Raw genomic sequence first — 18,318 nt, forward strand, 5'->3', positions numbered from 1 at the left:
AAGATATAACTGCTAAGAACATTATTATACCAAACTTTAGTATCAAAACATGTAAAACCAAATGGAGACAAAGAGAAAAACTGAAAAAAAAAAATTTTTTTTAATAGCAATACCATAGACTTCGAAAACGGAGAATATATGGTAACATCTTTTTTGACAAGTACCCATGAAACAGTCATAAAAAGTTCTCTCTCTCTCTCAAGAAAACATCAACAAGTTGCAAAAAGTAGAATACAAACATTTCTGGATTACAATGCAACCACAACAGAAACAACAAAACTAGCAAATGAAATTTCACTAAATTTTGAGTTGAAGAGTAAATACCAAAACTGCATGATTATCAAGAGAATAATAGTGAAAACAATACACAATAAATTAAGATACGACTAAACCAGTGCTCAAAAAAAAAAAAAAAAATCCAAAAAAAAAATCCACAGCCCTAATTATTTTCGGCAAGCATGAACATCCATTTCAAGCTAAAAAACAAACCAAAGAAAGCAGAAAGAAGGAATTAGTCAAGATAAAAGTAGAAATCAATGACTTTAAAAGTGAACCAATAAATCCAAGTCATGGTTCTATGAAAAAATAATAATAAACTACTAGTTAACCTAATTTTTTAAAAAATCAAAATGGAAAAAGAGATGCTTTTCTAAAATTAAAATATTTCTTTAGGCTCAACTCTATAAATAACTTGAAAAGCTGGAAGCAAAAATTACTTAACACGTTGCGTACGGATCACGAGAATCTTCGTTTTTTTCTGAGCCATGAATTAAGGACGGATAACGAGAATTCTCGTTTTTACTGTTGACTCTTTTTACTTTGCATATTTTATTGAATTATTTGTAGAATAATTATTTATAGAATAATTTATAGAATAATTTATTTGTAGAATCTATTATTTATAGAAAAATAATAAATGACATAGAAGCATTTACGCTTTAAAGAGAAGGGTGCATTTTAAAGTAGTTTCTTTTAAAAACCTGCCAGAACAGAGGGGTATGAGGGATTTAAACCCCGCCGTACGCAACGTGTTAACAATGACCCCAGAAAAGGAAAAAGAAAAAAAGATTACTATAGAAGAAATGGAGACATTTATAACATGACCAATAGGCTCAGATGGCGTCAGCAGTCGATACTACCAGACATTCTTCTGATCAACTCGAGTGTGTATAGAAAGTCCTAGGGAAACACACAGTATCAGCTTTACATAAACTGTCCCGGAACAAAAAAGTGCAGGTCCAGAGACTGGCTGGATTCACGTGTCGGCCCTGCAGCTTCCGGCTGCGTGGCTGTGGACAGAGAACCTACCCTACTGTGTGTCTGTGCCCTCCTCTGTGAAAGAGGGGAGCGGGTGTGCTGTGAGGCTGTGACGGATGATGGGCGGACGTAAAGAACTAAGAAGAGAAGGCAGCACATGGCCAGGGCTCCAACTACGCGTCCTCTCGTGCACATCCAACACCGGCAACGCTCCAAAGGCTAGCCTGTTGCTGTGGTGATACCCCTCTGCCTACAGGGCCCTGACACCTTCTCACCAACCTCCTGGCCATCAGTCCTCGGCGACAGCTCATCACCCTGCACCCAGACCCGGCGGATCTGAGAAGCTCTGTGACAACCACTCCCAGAATCACTCAGGCATCCCTTGGACTGCGCGTGCTCGTACGTGCGACTTTCTGACTTCTCCCCCCCTTTACCGTATCGCAGGCACTCCCAGCACCAAGCGAGCACAGCAAACGTGGGAGAACTACTGGTTGAATGAACAAGAACTGCCAGCATACATGAGCTGACTGAATCCTAGCTACACAGGACTGTACTGGGGGTGAAGCTTTGAAGAGCGCTGACATGCAAGAGGCAGAATCATCAAGAACCAGGAAATGAGAGGAAGAAAGCACGACCCAGAGAAGCAGAAAGAGTAAGGCACTGGTGGCAGCTGTTAGTACGCTGCTGAATAACTCAGTGGTTACAAATCTCTGGAGCCGGCGTCCAGAGAACAAGGTCAGTCAGCGTATCGTTAATGTGGAAAGAGACCCTAATTGGCCGTAACATTTACTGTCCATAATACCAGAGAGACATTTGGAAGGAATTTCACTCAGCTAGCGTAAGATACACACATACCCACTAAAATCTTTGATTGTACATTTTTTTTGTCATGCTGTGACCCAACTTGTCTTTTTGCAGTGTTTAAAGGAGATGGGCAAAATTTGAAATGGCCCAGAAATAAACAAGTTTTTAACTTTTAAGAATAAAAAAATTACTCATTCAAAGACTTTAAACCAACATTTCCCTAAATTGTGCTCCAAATCAAGACTTCCCACTTAGTGAAACAGTGAAATGAACCAACGTTACAATTAACTAATTTTTGCTACATTTATGAGTTTTCTGATGACATTTCCTATGTAAAAATATCTTGTCATTCTGTAAACCTACAACTATTCTAAAACATAGTCTAGCAATTGAAAAAATACCATAGTAATTGTCTTCAAGTAAAAAATCAAGAATAAGTAACTATTTAATATCCAAAGTTCTAAATATACCAAGTTCTAATTTATAAAAACAAAGTTTGTTATTTACTCTTATTCTTTTCTTATTGAAAAGATTCAAATCTTTTAAATGAATACTTCTTTAAAACTTTAAAATAAGATTTTTTTATAATGCCATTCTAATAAACTTATTTTAGGAAATATTAAGTAAGTGAACTTCCCTTTGGCTCTCTTCAAGTTTAAAAGAAAGCAGAGACGAGACAGGAAGCGGCCGTCAGTCTTCCTGGATTATCAGCAAACTCCCCAACACCACCCTCCACGCCTTCCGCCCTCAGGCCCTCCTTTATTCCAACCCTTCCAAAGTCTACAATTCAGCTTTGCACAATACTGTTTTCATAGTGGCTACACTGTAAATGTTCTAAAAACACCTGCATAAATATTGGGCATCGTATACAAAACGCCATTTTAAGGCAGGATTTCACTTTAACAGAATGAAGTGTTAAACTGACCTCCAAAATAGGAAAACCACATATAAATTTGCATTTGAATTCTTAAAAGGACTGAAATTGTAAAATTTTACCAGCTAAAAATATTACTTAGTAAGCATCTATAGAATAGAGTGCTTTTTAAGACTTCTTCTGGAAAGAAGAATTTCTATTTTTAATCCCAATTTGTATCATTATATAGGAAAAACAAAACCATCAAGTTAAGCTCTTGGAAGACCAGACGACATATTGCAATGAAAGCTCAAGTTAGAAAATTTTATTCCCACATAAGAGCCATAATACAAGATTTGCCTAAGTATTTATGTTTTATTTTTATTAAGAAAAAAATTTTACCATCTCAAACTAATGAGATTAGGCATAATCAACAAGATAAAAACATACTAAAGCAATTTAACAAGCCAGGAAGTCGGGTTTTCAAAAATTAAAAGGCAAAATTTCTAAGCTGTGAAACATTAGGTTAAACTACAAATGCTCAATGCTTAAAAATAATCCTTACAATTGCTCAAAGGCTATTTTTAAAAACACGTGTCATCTTGTTTTTAAGATAAACATTGTTTAAAATTTTTATTATAGGGAATTATTTTATGCTCTTAAGGGCCACAAAATAACATTTGTAAAAAACGTTAACATGTAGCAAACTAGTATATTTAAATTTTCACTGTTTGTCAGGCAACACCACATATATTTATCTTTCCACTCAACTGTTTATGTTTCTAATAGGAAATTATCTCTTTAAGCCTAAATTCTCACACCAATTATTCTAGCTGCTGTGCTGAAACAATAAGGTAGCTATCCAGACCATTCCCTTAAAGAATCTGGCTCCTGACCACAAGTGCAAACAAGGATGGGTGAAGTCAGTCTTGCAGCTTTCCTGCTGAGTGAGCAGCGGCGGGATCACTTCACTGCGACAGATCTCAAAAGGCACAAACCTGATGAAAACATCAAAGCACATGAGAAAGTTCTCTGCACCGAGAAATCCCAAAGAAAGGTGTTTCCAGCTTCTGCTTTTTCACTGTGTGGCTTTCATTAGAAAATGGAGAAAGGGCAACAGGGCCATTTCATGGCTCTAAAGCCTTGCCCGTATTTGAGGCCCAATCATTTGAATTCCATCTCCTTATACTTGAAGGGGGGCAAGAGGGAAGAGACGGCAGCTGGCTGAACAGGGCTAGGGCAGTTCTATTCATTTACAATGAGCTTGAGTCAGATTTATTTAAAACTCGGCCAAACATCATGCCACCGTGAAAACCCTCTCCCTCCTGAGAATAAGCAGCACAGTGGATGATTTACGCGGGGCTGCCCCTGTATAATGCCACCTCGCGTCCAGTGCTAACTGCAGTGACCCTACAGGGCTGCAGGGCTCAGGGGAAGGTGCTGTAGGATGACAGGGGTGGAGCTGGAATTTCTGTCGAGGACAAGTGCTGCTGGTCAGCCTGGAAAGACCTCAACGCTTGCCAATCCACTAACTTCCGCTCCTCGTAGCAAGGAGGCTGAACTGAACGGCTGCTTGAGAACTTAATAGGACTTAAAACCTAACGTGAAATACAACAAAATGAACAGTCAGCCCTCTGCAGCCTTGGGTTCTGCATCCATGGACCCCACCAACCTCAGGGTCAAAAATGAAAAACTAAAACTCTGCAGCTGCTGCCGTGTACTACTTGGGCGAGAGGCTGCACCTGTCCTGCACACGCAGACGTCATGCGTCCCTCCGCAGCAGCCCGGTGTGTTGGGCATCGTAAGCACCTAGAGATGAAGTCAAGGCCACAGGAGGCTCGCTCCTCCGATGGCGGCTTGAGGCTCGGCCGGCCGCCATCAGGAACAACAGGTACCATGGGAAACAGGAAGGTCATGACCACCCGACGACGGAAACAAATGGTCAGCCACGTCCTTCATCCCGGGACGGAAATCTGGGGGAAACTAGTGAAATGCCCAAGACCACACAGACGCCATCTTTGTGTCAGACCCCGTTTTGGGGTGGCCAGACAACTGGCTCTGAGGTGATCTATGATTCTTTGGATTAAGCGAAGAAAAACAAGCCCAAACATAGACTTGCAGACCTGGCCCATCTGAGAAGAGTAGGACCTCACACAGACGGCCAACGGCACACGAGGACAGAATGCAGAGTCGGGGGCAGCAGAGGTCAGTGCCAGGGCCGGAGAGCAGGGGGAGGAAAGGCTTCTCAGGGACTCTGTCTGTGGCGACTACAGACTTTTCATGAGGATTAATAAACTATACCTTTTATGTAAAAACAATTTTTAAACTCGAGTCTACAGAGGGTGTGTGTAGATTACGTGCAAACACTGCGTCGTGACTTCTGGTACCCGCGGGGGTCTTGGGCCCAGTCCTGTGTTTATATTTTATACAAGCAAATCATAATGTTTCTGTTAAAAGTTCCTCAGTAAGGAAAAATACCAAACAGCAAGAGCTCATAAACAACCAGTTCAAAATTAGTATCAAATTTAAAATCTGGAGCCGGCCCGGTGGCTCAGGCGGTTAGAGGTCTGAGCTCCTAACTCTGAAGGCTGCCAGTTCGATTCCCACATGGGCCAGTGGGCTCTCAACCACATGGTTGCCAGGTCAATTCCTCGAGTCCTGCAAGGGATGGTGGGCAGCACCCCCTGCAACTAAAAAATTGAACACGGCACCTTGAGCTGAGCTGCCGCTGAGCTCCCGGATGGCTCAGTTGGTTGGAGCTCGTCCTCTCAACCAGAAGGTTGCCGGTTCGACTCCCGCAAGGGATGGTGGGCTGTGCCCCCTGCAACTAGCAACAGCAACTGGACCTGGAGCTGAGCTACGCGCTCCACAACTAAGACTGAAAGGACAACAACTTGAAGCTGAACAGCACCCTCCACAGCTAAGATTGAAAGGACGACAACTTGACTTGGAAAAAAGTCCTGGAAGTACACACAGTTCCCCAATAAAATCTTAAAAAAAAAAAATTTTTTTTAAAATAAATACGAGGTCGAACTCCTTTAGTTTTCATTCACTTTACGAATCCTAGAGAAATGAGACGTGTACCTTTCCCGGGTCTTAGGGAAGCAGGAACTCTGCTTCCTGGCAAACACCTATCAGAGACAACCACACAGGGAGACAGCGGTCAGCCTCACTCCAGACCTCGAGATTTTCATCATTAAGTCATTTCCCTGAGTTTCATTAGTGAAATTCAGGAGAAAACCACCTAGTCACACATTCTGCTCTCCAGCACACCTGAGCACGGGACATCCCCCACACAGGGCAGCTCTGGAAGCTTCCGGAACTGGGCACACTGCACGATAGGTGCAATATTGGATTTCCAAGACCTCTGCTCACTCTGTCCATCACATCTTGTCCGAACGTGTGAGATCCAGACAGTGGGATAGTGAAAGCTAGTTTTTCAGGCAGAGGCACATGCTTTAAAAGAAAAAAGACTGCTCTACGTCCCTCTTTCAGAACTCAGAATTCTAGGGATGGTGCCCACATTGGTTTAGTTAGAACTGCTGTGGGGTACTGCGTAGAAAAACAGATTCTCTCGCCTCACAGACTCACTAAGTCAGAACACATACTTTTTTAAACAAATGCCCCAGTGGCTCTCACGTCTGAGCAAATGTGGAAAACTCTTCTTGTAGATACTGTACCATCATCTAGAGAGCTTCAGGCCTCCACTAGCGACTCAAAGAAAAAAAACACCTAACAATCAACTATAAGTTAGTAAGGAGAATAAGGAAAAAGTCCCAAACACACTGAAATGCAAAAAATAAAAATAAAAAATAAAAATCAAGGAGGGTCACAGAGTTACAACACAAAGGAACGGCCAGAAATCACTGAAGATAGAATTTATTTTAACAAACAGGATGGCTAATTGATTTTTTTTAATTAGAAAAAAGTCCCAAATATGTAAAAATAAAGCTCAATTAGTTAATGCTATAAAATGCTACATTTAAAAAAAGTTTTTAGAAAACATAGGCAAAACTTGTCCTAAATCTGGATAAATAGGTTTTTCTCAACATAAAAGTGAGTCCAAAAAAAAAAAATCAAATAAAAAAGTAGAAATTTAAGTTTGACCAAAAAAAATTATGCAGCACATTTTATTTTTTCAAGGTGTGTATATGTATGTGTGTGTGTGTGTGTGTGTGTGTGTTTATTCCAAACTAAAAGGTTAAAGGAGTCCATTCTCTCCCCTCCATGGCCCACCCCAATTTCTCCAAACCAAAGGACAGGAGGCGCTGTCCTGGTCAGGGCTTCCAAAGCCTGAACAGGGAAGGGTTCAACAGTTACCAGAGTTTAGGACCAGAGTCCAGGCTAAGAGTGTAACTATAACTTACTTAATTTGCGTTCCTTTTTCTGAACATATACTTGCATCTTCCGTGAATGTAACCCCTACAGTGCCTAATATTGGTCAAAACTTACGTATTTCTGCCCAGTATCATCTTCAGGACAACTCTGAACATACAGCAGAGTCTACAATGATCAGACACATCAGATGGAATGCTCACGAGGTTACACAAAGAGCTCTTGTGTATCGATAGCAAGAACTCTCGGCCCAAGAGGTAAATGGGTAAAGAACAAGAATGGGTGCAGAGCAATCCACAGAGGAAAAGGGACAAATAATTACCCAGATGACACGCCCTTTTACCAACAGACACATCCAAGCCCCCTGCCACTGATCCTGGCCGACCGCGTTAATGAAGACGGCACAGGCCAGCCTCACGGTGAAACGTGCTCGTGCACCCGACAGACGCTGCACCGTGCTGGGCTGGGCTCCACTCTAATCAGAGGAAAAGGCCAGGTATTGTCGGGGCGTGGAGGAGCTCCGCAGCGACTGGGGAAACTGCGAGTGCACCGTCTGAAAGGCGCTGAAGGACGGCGAGGACGCTGCCAACCAGTGCTGGAAATTAACATGGACCAAGCACCACTGGATGCCAGGCAATATCCCGGGGGTGCCAAAAAATGTACACAAGTGGGCACTTTGGTCAGCGCTGCTCAAGCAGTAATTCGCCGTCATCAGAAGTGTCTAGACGCTGATGGGAACCACTCTGAGCACCTCTTGTCATTGCAGAAGTCACACGTGACTTGTATTCATCTTTTGTTATGGGTATATATGGAGTATTACAATTAATAGTTTTCCTTTCTTAAAACGTGTATACATTTCTTTTGGCGCGGTCTATAGTATCTCTTTATCCTTATCGTGATCCCATAAATTTGAAAAATTATTTCCATTTTGCAGACGAGGAAGCCAGGACTCAGAAGAAGACCGCCCCTGATGAAACATCCAGTAAACGGCAGAGCTGGGATTTAAAACCAAACCCGATGTTCCTTCCAATACAAATTAAGTTTCATCTCACCCATAAAAGCAAAACTACACTCTCCAGCATAGGAGACTGCCGAGTTAGGGCTCAGTCACTTGTATCGACAATAATGAAACATCAGTTACATGCCCAGCATCGACCACCTCGGGGTCCTGGGATTCACATCCTATCACTTCATTCCCACAACAGTAAAAGCCTGGATTATCTCCTTTTAATGGTCCGCCGAGGCGGAGAGCTTAGGGAACTCGCCCGACTCACAGGAATAAGAACCACACAGACAATATTCACAGCCACGGTGACCTGACTCAGAAGCCTGGGCTTTGAACCACTGCGCTATCTGTGCCCGAAGTCCAGGGTTACCTTTAGTGATGAGTGAATGCTTCTGGCTTCTGGCCAATACTCTCTTTCAGTTCAGTCGTCCCCCCTTATCCGTGGTTTCATTTTCCATGGTTTCAATTACCTGTGGTCAACCATGGTTCGAAAATATTAAATGGAAAATTCCAAAATGAAACAGCAAGGTTTAAACTGCATGCTGTTCTGAGTCTCTCCGTCACCTCGTCATGCAGGCAGGGTACCATCTCACAGCATCACAAGAAAATGTGTGAGTACATACAAGACAGAGATTTTGAAAGAGAGAAACCAGTCACGTAATTTCTACAACGGTATATTGTTGTAGAAGTTCTATTTTATGATTGTAGTTGATCTCTTACTGTGCCTGACTTATAAATTGAACTTTATCACAGGTATGTTTTTATAGGAAAACACAGTACATATCGGGCTCAGTACCAGCCCCTGGGGTCTTGGATGGGCACCCCCGTGGGTGAGGGGGGACGGCTGCACTGCTCTATCAGGTGCACGTCTGCTGAGGATACAGCTACTACTCTTACTAGATCGCAACGAGCACAGAAGGGCACATTATGACACCACAGAGCTTGTCCTGGCCTGCGGCTTCCTCCTACCTGGTGATAACTGGCAGAGCTCCTCTTGCTAATCCACCCTGCTCTACTCCAATATTTAAACCAGAAGACTCCCGATTTGTGGTCTTTGAAACTGAACACCTGTTCACGGCAGACTCGTAGGGCTTGGGACACAAGCGCAGGGTGCTCCCAGAGCCTCCAACAAGTACGGGCTCCTGAGGCCCCAAATCAGGGTTCTCAGCAGTTTACTCTGCTGACTGCACCGTGCTCTCCTGCATTCGCACAGAGCAGCCCCGCACACCACTCCTACGTGGGCTGCTACGTGAACAAGGCCAGGCGATGGGCTCCATCCAGCCCTTTGGCCTGAGCCTTCTCCTTGGAAAATCTACACAGTACAGCAGTCCTTTGTCAAGCCACCCAAGTGCCTGAATTTCCTTACTGTCACAAGGGCTGGCCATGCAGAAACTTAAGACTTCATGGAGAAAATGGAGTGGTAAGCTGAGGTCACCGGTGAAGAGATTCACCTTCACTGAACAAAAACGGAGGTGAGGATGGAAGCAAGCGCGTGCAAGGGAGCAGGACTCGGGCGTGTCCTGCTCACACACAGAGTGACCACACAGTGCATGGCACACAGTGGACATCAGGAAACGGTGGCACTCCCTGGACCCTACATCTGGGAGAATAGGTTACCACACAATTGTCTTTCGTGTCTTTGTTTCCTACGGAGACCTCATGAGACTGAAACGTGGCTGATACCAGCAGCGATGACTGAAAAAGTGAAGTGCATTTCTTATGAACAGGAGGGGGAGAAATCAATCACTTTTCTTCCTTGGGTCATGTCAGGAGGACCCAAAGGCTACACTGTGCCCTGTAACTTTCCCAATTCACCAGAAGGGACTTCTCTGTCACCCAAGGCCACCAGAAGGGGCTCTCTCCACCCTTTTGCAGAATGCATGAATGGAGGCTATGTGGCTTGTTCGTCAGAAGTCTCTTTACACCTCCCTTAACGAGCTGGTGTGAGACGTTTCAGAAGGAATTAGCAGTCAGTCTCGCTGCTATCAGTTTTTACTGCATAGAGGTCTGCGTGTACAGGACGCTTTTAGGATCAACTTTCTGCTGGGTCCTCAAAACGCCCATTCTTTCTCACCAACACTCAGAGATGGACTCGGCAGTTTACAAGCTTCCTCTACGGATTCCTGAAAAGATTCCTGAAAAGCCAGCCGCCTCACGTGCAGCAAAGCTGCCCCCTCCTCACCAGCTCAGCTCTGCTGCGGGCGCAGCACTGTTTTTATTTATCTGCGCTCAACCAGAGGGAAACAGTACCGAGTCTAAGGTCTTTCTGGAAAACTGTAGAAGACGCAGTGCTTTAGCTCATTTCTGGAACGTCACCGCAGACAGCCATGGTGCGGCCTTTCTACTCCCGTTCCTTTCGTGACACCACGGCGCTGTTTCCAAAGCAGCAGCAGAGCCAGGCGAGTCAGCCGTCAAATCATGGCTCATTCGTGCGCTGCATGACCGACTAGTGAGCAAGTCACGTAACTTTCCTTTGCCTGACTACCTCTGACTAGGGGTCACACGCCGCAGCCCCACAGGGCAGCTCACAGTTGCTGGGACAGTGATGAAGCCTGCCCTCACACTGGTTTCAAACACTCCCCATGTGCTGCCCTGAGTTCCCAGTCTGTTGCCGTGGCCCCGCCCCTGGGCCCCCACCACGTCCCCAAATTCTACGGAAAGGCCAGTGACTCTGAGGATAGGAGGCTTTAGGACCCCGCCGCAGTACGTGCTGCGAATCTCAGGCACTGAAGAATCCAGACCACTCCCCTTGGTTAAGTGAAACACATAAAGTACCGTGCATGGCACACGGCAGGGACGCAACGTCAGCTGTCAGGACGTCCCACTTGGTGAGGAGGATGCAGCAAGTAGCTGGTTTAGCAGCGTGTCAGTGTTTTGATCACTCCCTAGATGAACAGATAAAAGCAGTGAGACTGTGTTTGATCAAAAAAACAGTAAGGGGAGAATTGAGTAAGAATAATGGTTTTCTACTGTGGCAGGAACAAAAATGTGTTTTAAATGTTCATTCAATTTTCTTGAGTTTTTAATCCAGAATGAGAACAGCAGTAATAAACTCTGCTTCCCTATACGATCACCAGAAAAGAAGTCTTTTGCTCTGTTCCTGCTTCCAGCCCAGCCTCCCTTCAGCTCCTTTAGAAGCTCTGGGGTTCATTAATCTCTGAAATATAGCCTGCTTCGAAATCAGCTGAAGAAAGCACTGGAATGATTGATAGATTGATAGATAGATAGATAGATAGATAGATAGATAGATAGATAATGGAGGAAAGAAAAGCATCTGTCAAAAAGTATCAGCGCTTCCTCTTTTGTGAGGAATGAACAGTCACCATGTCTCCAAAACAAGCCAGTGTAGAAAACGCCCTCTATTCTCGGTCAAGTTCCCAGGACATTCTTTGCGCTGTGCTGTGCCGGCCACGGGCACCTTCAGTCCGTCCATCCTCTGCTACACCTGCTGTCAAGCTGCAGCACTTCCCTCCCCGACTGCGTCAAGGAAATATTCATAACACACATGCTTTTAAAATACTTCAAATACTCCAACATTCTTCTATTCATGCTCCTTACAGTTTCTCACAGGTCAAGTCACAAGGTAAGAATAAAACTTTCAAGAATTTCATTGTCACTCATTATATTGCTCCATATTTTCATTACATGAATCACGAACCCACTGTGCCTAGAAAGAAACATCTGATTGCGTATAAGAAAGTCGGTCAAGAATCTAATCTAGGACATTACAAAAACCCAGGTTGTATATAAACAGTCGTACCACTGAGTGACAACATAGGAGAGTATCGTTCAGCTGGAAAGGGCAGCAGCCTTAGGAAGGACAGCTCGTCAGGTGGGATTCTGTGGAGCTGCCACCTAACGGGCAAGCCCAGGGTGAGGAGTAAGATCTCGACTCTTAGTAATCCAGAAGGTTCTAGAGCTACGCAGTCCAATGACATTAAAACTCTGTTCCTCGGTCACATTTCAGACTCGCCAGCCGCACGTGACTGAGCTTGGGCTTCGTACCGAGTCTCCCACACGCAAAGACAAACCGCAGCTCTGGATCAGATGGATTTTCCTGATTTTTAAACGCTGGCAATCGATTAAAAAGTGAGAAGATGACAATGACAGCAACACTGTGTGGCCACCAGAGGAGACTGACAACTAAATGCATCGTGTGCCCTGCACTGGATCCTGGAACAGAAAGGAGGGAGGGGAGCAAAGAGCACAACCTTAACCCCGGCTGGGTTCGGTCAGCACCTCAGAAATATCAGACGTCAGTAACTGGGAAACTGGGTGAAGTGTGCAGGGAACCTCTCTGCAGGATCTCTGCAACTCTTCTGTAAATCCCAAATTATTCCAAAACACAAGGTTTAGTGAACACCAACAACTGCGTGGCCACGGCTGTGCCACGGGCGTCCTGGTGGTGCTTTCTCATCACCGGACCCAGAACCATGACCGCCACACATACACCGCACACAGCAAGAGGGAGGCTGCACATTTTCATGAATCGGAACAAACAGGACCCATTATAAAGGGAGCTGTCATCGAAAGAAGGGTGAAGTGAGTAAAACAGCTGGCCGAACAACGTAACATGCTCCGAAGTGACTTGCACATGCTCGGCCTAACATCCTCAGAAGATTCCACTATGTTCGCATGTGATGTACGGATGTGAAAGGGTGACTAACGTTAGGAAAGGACATAAACAGGCATTCAAAGATCACGTTGGAGACAAACGTCCACAGGCCAGTCAAACATCTAAAACGTAATACAATCGAGGGCCCCCAATTTAAGATACATCATCACCCCAAGAATGAAAAAGTTAGTGCGACCCCTTAGCAGATGAGCTGAGAGGTGTGGAAATGCTGAAAGGCATCCCTGGCTGAGAGATGGATGAAAAAGAAACAGGAAGGAAGCTGGGCGGGAGGAGAATGCTGAGAAGTGAACAGACCAGGGGAAGCGGGCTGGCCGCAGGGGGCGGAGAGGAGGGCAGGGCCTGCACAGGGGAGTGGTGGGCGAGTGCGGCTCTCAGGGCAGTGACGTGGTCACGCTCCCACTCAAGTCGGGGGACAGTGACCCCCCACATCACTGCACAGCCTGCAACGTCCTTAGACGTCCCGGTGCAAAGCCCTCTATCACCTTCCATCCCTCTTCCGACCTCAGCACTTGGTAAGTACACCCCACGGTCCGCCCCCCACCCGCCGCGCCCACGGCCTGCATGGCCATTCAGAAGGCGCGGGGCACTACTGACGAGGTTGCCTGTGGTCACCGCCCCGACTCTGCCGCCTCCCGCCGGCCAGCACGCGGCCCCCGGTGCGCCCACTGCACGCGTCACGCCCCCGACGCCCGCACTCACTCTCTGAACACCCCTCGCTGGCTGCCTGCCTCCTCTGCCCAGCGTCCCTTTCTGCTCAGACGCATCGTTCAGGCAGCACTGTCCACGTGTGACTGACAGCTTTACAAAACCACAAGGAAACCAGCCCCGCCCCGCCTTTCCTTCCACTCTCCCACGGCCCCTCGCTGCCTGTGGAAGTCCCGGCCCCGCAGCCCACACAGGACACAGGCCTCTGTACCCACCCCCCCCCCCGCCTCTCCGGGAAACCCCGCAACCCGCCCACTCCCCAGTGGGTGCTGATGTGCCAGGGCCACGGCCACGGCACGCAGCGTCACGCCATTTCCTGTCCCTGTGCTCAGCACGCTGACCCTCTGCCACTTCGTTCTTTGGACTGTTTCCTCCTTCGAGGTCCCCAATCTCAAGGGGCCCCTTCACCCCATGTTACGCTAGTCAGCACCCTCTATGCTCCGGAGGCGCGTTCACTTCAGCCAATCACATCGCGTCCCACGACTGCACTCGCAGGAAAACACTGCACCGCTGCGCCCTTCAGGCGTCCACAGTGCGCCCGGCCGCGCCGACCTCACACGAAAGGGGGCGCCCAGCGCAGACACCTGTCCGTGCAGCGCACTCAGCGCGCAGAGTCCCGAGCCCTCCCCGTCCTCCCCAGGCAGCCACTCCCAGGAGCGGGAGGGGACGGAAGGCGGGCGGCTCCTGTCCCCTTGGCCCCTTCCCTTCCCTCCCAGGACTCTGCCCGGTGTGCCGCGCGCTGGTCCTCCCGATGCCGTGTCCGCAGGGGGGAGCCCAGAGCCTTCAGCGACAGCACAGAATGGAGCTCAGTGTCTGCCCACAGGAGGGAGTGGGGACAGCAGTGAGCAGAGAATGAGGACTGTGCCCAGGACGGGGGAGCCCTAGAGCAGCCCCCCAAGATGACTCGGGACAAGGAAGGCACAAGTGCTCCAAGGCAGGAAGCAGTGAGGTGGCCCTGAGGCAGCTGTTCTACCTCAGGATCCGCATGGCGGGCAGAACCCCCAAAGGCTGACCCTGGGCAGCGTCCCGGGAGAAATCTGGCCCCACACTGAGTCTTTCATCTCGCCTCTCTCCCACCCTAGACTTGAATAAAAATGCATATCAACAACCTTGCTTTCATGAAAAAAATAAAATAAAAAATAGCTTTAAACAACGTACCTTTGAGTTTTTGTTCAGTGGCCTAAAATAAAAACAAACAAACAAAAAACAATGTAAATATGAAACCGAAAGAAATGGATTGTTATGATAAAAATGCTCATATATCACTATTATATAAGATATATACACTTTTATTAAATGAGGAATATGTCATTTTCATGAACTGCATAGGAAAAGATATGCAAAGAAAGCGTGCTTTTCCCCCTAGATGTGTCCGACTGGCCCCGATACAATGTTTATCAATAAAAATGTTTTGAATGTTTCTGTAAACACAATGCACATCTTTGTATGACAATGTACAATTAAAAAAACGGGACTGCACTTTTCTCATTGCTTAGTTTTAAAGTGATTTTTATATAATTGTCACCTTTCCATTTAATGGATCTAACGAGTTCTGTAGTATGTTTAAACGGCTTCAAAAATTCTTGTTGCAAATGATAGAAGATGAATTAAGTTTTCTGGAAGAAAAGCTGCAGATAACCACTTTGGCCAAATTAGTAATCAATTTTACTCCTGGAGGTTAGGCTGCTATGACAGTTAAGCATACTTAACTCGTAAGTATTCTGGTTGGGAAAGCTTCACACACATTTGTCACTCCTGCCCCACCTGACACCTCACTGAATCACCGTGTTCACACGGTAAGCAGAGACCTGAGCCCCTTGTCCTGCACCTGCCCCCACTTCTGTGCCTGACACACCTGCGAGGGGGGCTGTCGCAGGTGTCTCCGAAAGAAAGAACTGATTATGGACAGAGGTCACCTTTTTGATTCAGACCAATTGTATGTGAGCCCAAAACATAAAAGATACCAGGATAGGCAGGGAGGAAAGACTGACTAAGATTGAATTATTAGTAACTAAGAAAACTAGGAATTGCTTCTAAGTGAAGGTAAAGCATTTCTTCATTGCCCACCATGGGATGGGACAACTCCCCTTGCTTAGTCATATTAGGCTAGTGTTACTGGATTACCATTTTCTGAATTACATCATTACGGGACTATACGGCAAAGAACTGTATGGTAACCACCCCTGCGCTGATGGCACACCAAACATGAAACTTTTCCCGGAAAGCCAGAGTCAGCCCGGCACTGAGGTGCTTTAGCACATTTTACAGCACGACTGATACATTAAATAATGGAGGCTCGTCTTTCACTTTTTGGGGATCAAATGTTTTTTAAAAATTGATTGGAGGACAATGGCAAATGGCCAGTCAACTAGCTCGAACACTTAACTTATTTCTGGAGATTGTTTTAAAAATCTAATAGTAGTAAAACAATCTTATTAGAGAGAACTCCGTACATGAATACTCGGAAGTATTAAAAGTATCGTGTCAAACAATAAGATACATAATTTTCCGAAGCCAAAATATTAGCATAAAAATTATTCGGCATTTTGAAAATACATGTTTTTAAACTCTCCTCGCCTCTTCCACAGTTTACTTTCAAAGAAAACAAAGCTACAGTCCACGGAGCCGTGATGGCAGGACTGACTCCCTGACGTACAGTACTGGTCTCCCACCCCAGCGACCCTCACTGGGCAGCTCCTCTGGAAAACTCCGTACGCTTCAGCACACGCTGGGTCTCACTCAGTTTGCTGTCATCCACAGAGATGGCACCCAAGGGACCCCTGAAGGGGTCTGCCCATGCACATGACTAACACAGGGAAGTGGAAGGCTAGCACCTAACGCTGTCAGCTCCATTTCTTCAAAGTGCGTTTCTGTGGGTTGCTCCAGGCCCAGCATATTCCTCAAAGCAATAAGAGAACTTTCCAAGTGGGTTCAGTGAATCTAAGAGTACTTATCTGGCCCGTTCAAAACAGTAGCTGCAATTCACATGTGGCTGCTGACCGCTGAAAAACAGCTGGCCCGAATGGATACGTATAAAATACATAGCAGACTGCTGTTATTTAGTGTTTAAAAAGGTGAGGTAGCCTCATTAATATTTTATACTGATTAGGTGTTAAAATAGTAATATTTGGGTTGTATACTGGGTTACACAAAATATATTAAAATTAATTTCAACTGTTCTTTTTTTTACTTCTAAATGACCTTGCCATTTAAACTTTCTGGGTCTCAGCTTCCTAATTCCTCAAACAGCTCACCTTTCAGGGCTATTACGAGGCTCAAGTAAAATATAAAAACATCTATTCCAACATGAGATGTCACTGTGGGGCCTCCTGCGCAACAGAATGAAGTGACTCTGGAAAGTCTAGAAACGAAATGATTTGCATTTTGAAGACTTTTTTCCCTTAAAAACCAAACAAACCTGAGCTGTGGTTCCACAAGCAATTCACCCCAGGCCGCACTTGTTAATGAAGGCACCAGACGGGGGCAGACACACAGCACGCGAGGTGCCTCGTTTCTGGGGGGCTCTGCACCCCACCCCCGTCCCCATGGCTCCATCCCTAAGATGCTCCGGTGGGTAAGAGCTCTGAGTCTGAGGACAGACTGCCTGGCTTTGAATCCTGGCTCTACCACTGACACTGTGTGACCTTGGCCAAAATTAGCTAACTTGTCTAACGCTGGGTTTCTCACCTACAAGACAAGAACAGAAACACTCCCCTCAGTGTGGCTGAGCTTAAAATGAGGTGACTGACTATGAGGAGCGCAGCGCATCTGCAGGTACCAGCAGCTGCGGCTTCCACAGCCACGCCCACCACGCTTTGGCTCAGTCCTGTTTCCCATTCGGAAACGGCCTCCAAGTCCTGCTTTCTTCTAGCTCTAATCACCTACAATGTCTTAACAGTGCCCGGTATTCGAATAGGAACGACTAGTTCAACTCAACTGCTTTAAATGAGGTAGGTAACTCGTGGTCAGAGAGCTTTTCTACGATTTCTTAACAAAAGCTCCCAGTCTAGAACCCATGTCTGCTGAATAAAATGAGTTTTAAAAGAAAAAGAATACAGCCATGCACGGCTTAATGATGGGGGTCTGTCCCGAGAACTGGGTCGTGAGGTGATTTCATTGTGCGAACGCCATGGAGGCACTTACACAGACCTAAGTGGTGCGGCCGAGTGCACACCTGGGCTGGGGGGCAGGGCCGAGTGCACACCTGGTGTAGAGCCGAGTGTGCTGTAGGAGAGGAAAAAATCTTCTAAGAGACCCAGGAACACTGGGTAACTCGCCCAAATGGCTGAAGCCACCACCTTAAATACCATGTTCAGCTGAAGTCGGAGGGCGCTGGGGGCGCCAGTAAAGCAGGGAAAGTGGGCACCTTCTGCACTGCCGGCTTCTGGAAATGAGGTCATCCCCCTCTTCCAGGTTCAGTGAGGGAGACGCCTGTACAAATGTCAGTGTCTATTACAAAGGGTAACTGCTGCTTGGTTGTCAGAGCTTCTCCCAGATCTGCTGTCTCTTAAAATTAATCAGCCTTAAAGTAATCCTTCTGCAAAAGAGACTTACTTTGGGGGTGACAAACTATTCCCCTACAGCTCCTAGGCTACAAAGCTGCAGGGCATGCTACCTGTACTGAATGCTGGAGGCAACTGTAGCACGACGGTATTTACATACTGTGCTGGGCTACAATGTTACAGGGCTCCCAGGTCACTAGGCAATAGGAATTTTCAGCTG

General features: G+C 46.1%; 1 protein-coding gene across 11 annotated transcripts in view; it reads right to left on the reverse strand.

Moving 5' to 3' along the window:
• The window catches only part of TNRC6A (trinucleotide repeat containing adaptor 6A), a 126,522-nt gene that overhangs the window by 30,956 nt on the left and 77,248 nt on the right, over window positions 1-18,318 (reverse strand). For 10 of the 11 annotated variants that reach the window (XM_074322876.2, XM_074322874.2, XM_019750173.3 and 7 more), the window contains one exon: window positions 14,755-14,776. In XM_074322876.2, coding sequence (XP_074178977.2) covers window positions 14,755-14,776 — 22 coding nt within the window. Of the gene's footprint in view, window positions 1-11,030; window positions 11,054-14,754; window positions 14,777-18,318 lie in introns of those variants that run through there. The other variant, XM_088801146.1, reaches the window with a different exon arrangement.

This window comes from Rhinolophus sinicus, chromosome 10, assembly GCF_057876585.1.
Source record: "Rhinolophus sinicus isolate RSI-liver-muscle chromosome 10, RSI-T2T, whole genome shotgun sequence".
In the NCBI taxonomy this organism is placed as follows: Eukaryota; Metazoa; Chordata; class Mammalia; order Chiroptera; family Rhinolophidae; genus Rhinolophus; species Rhinolophus sinicus.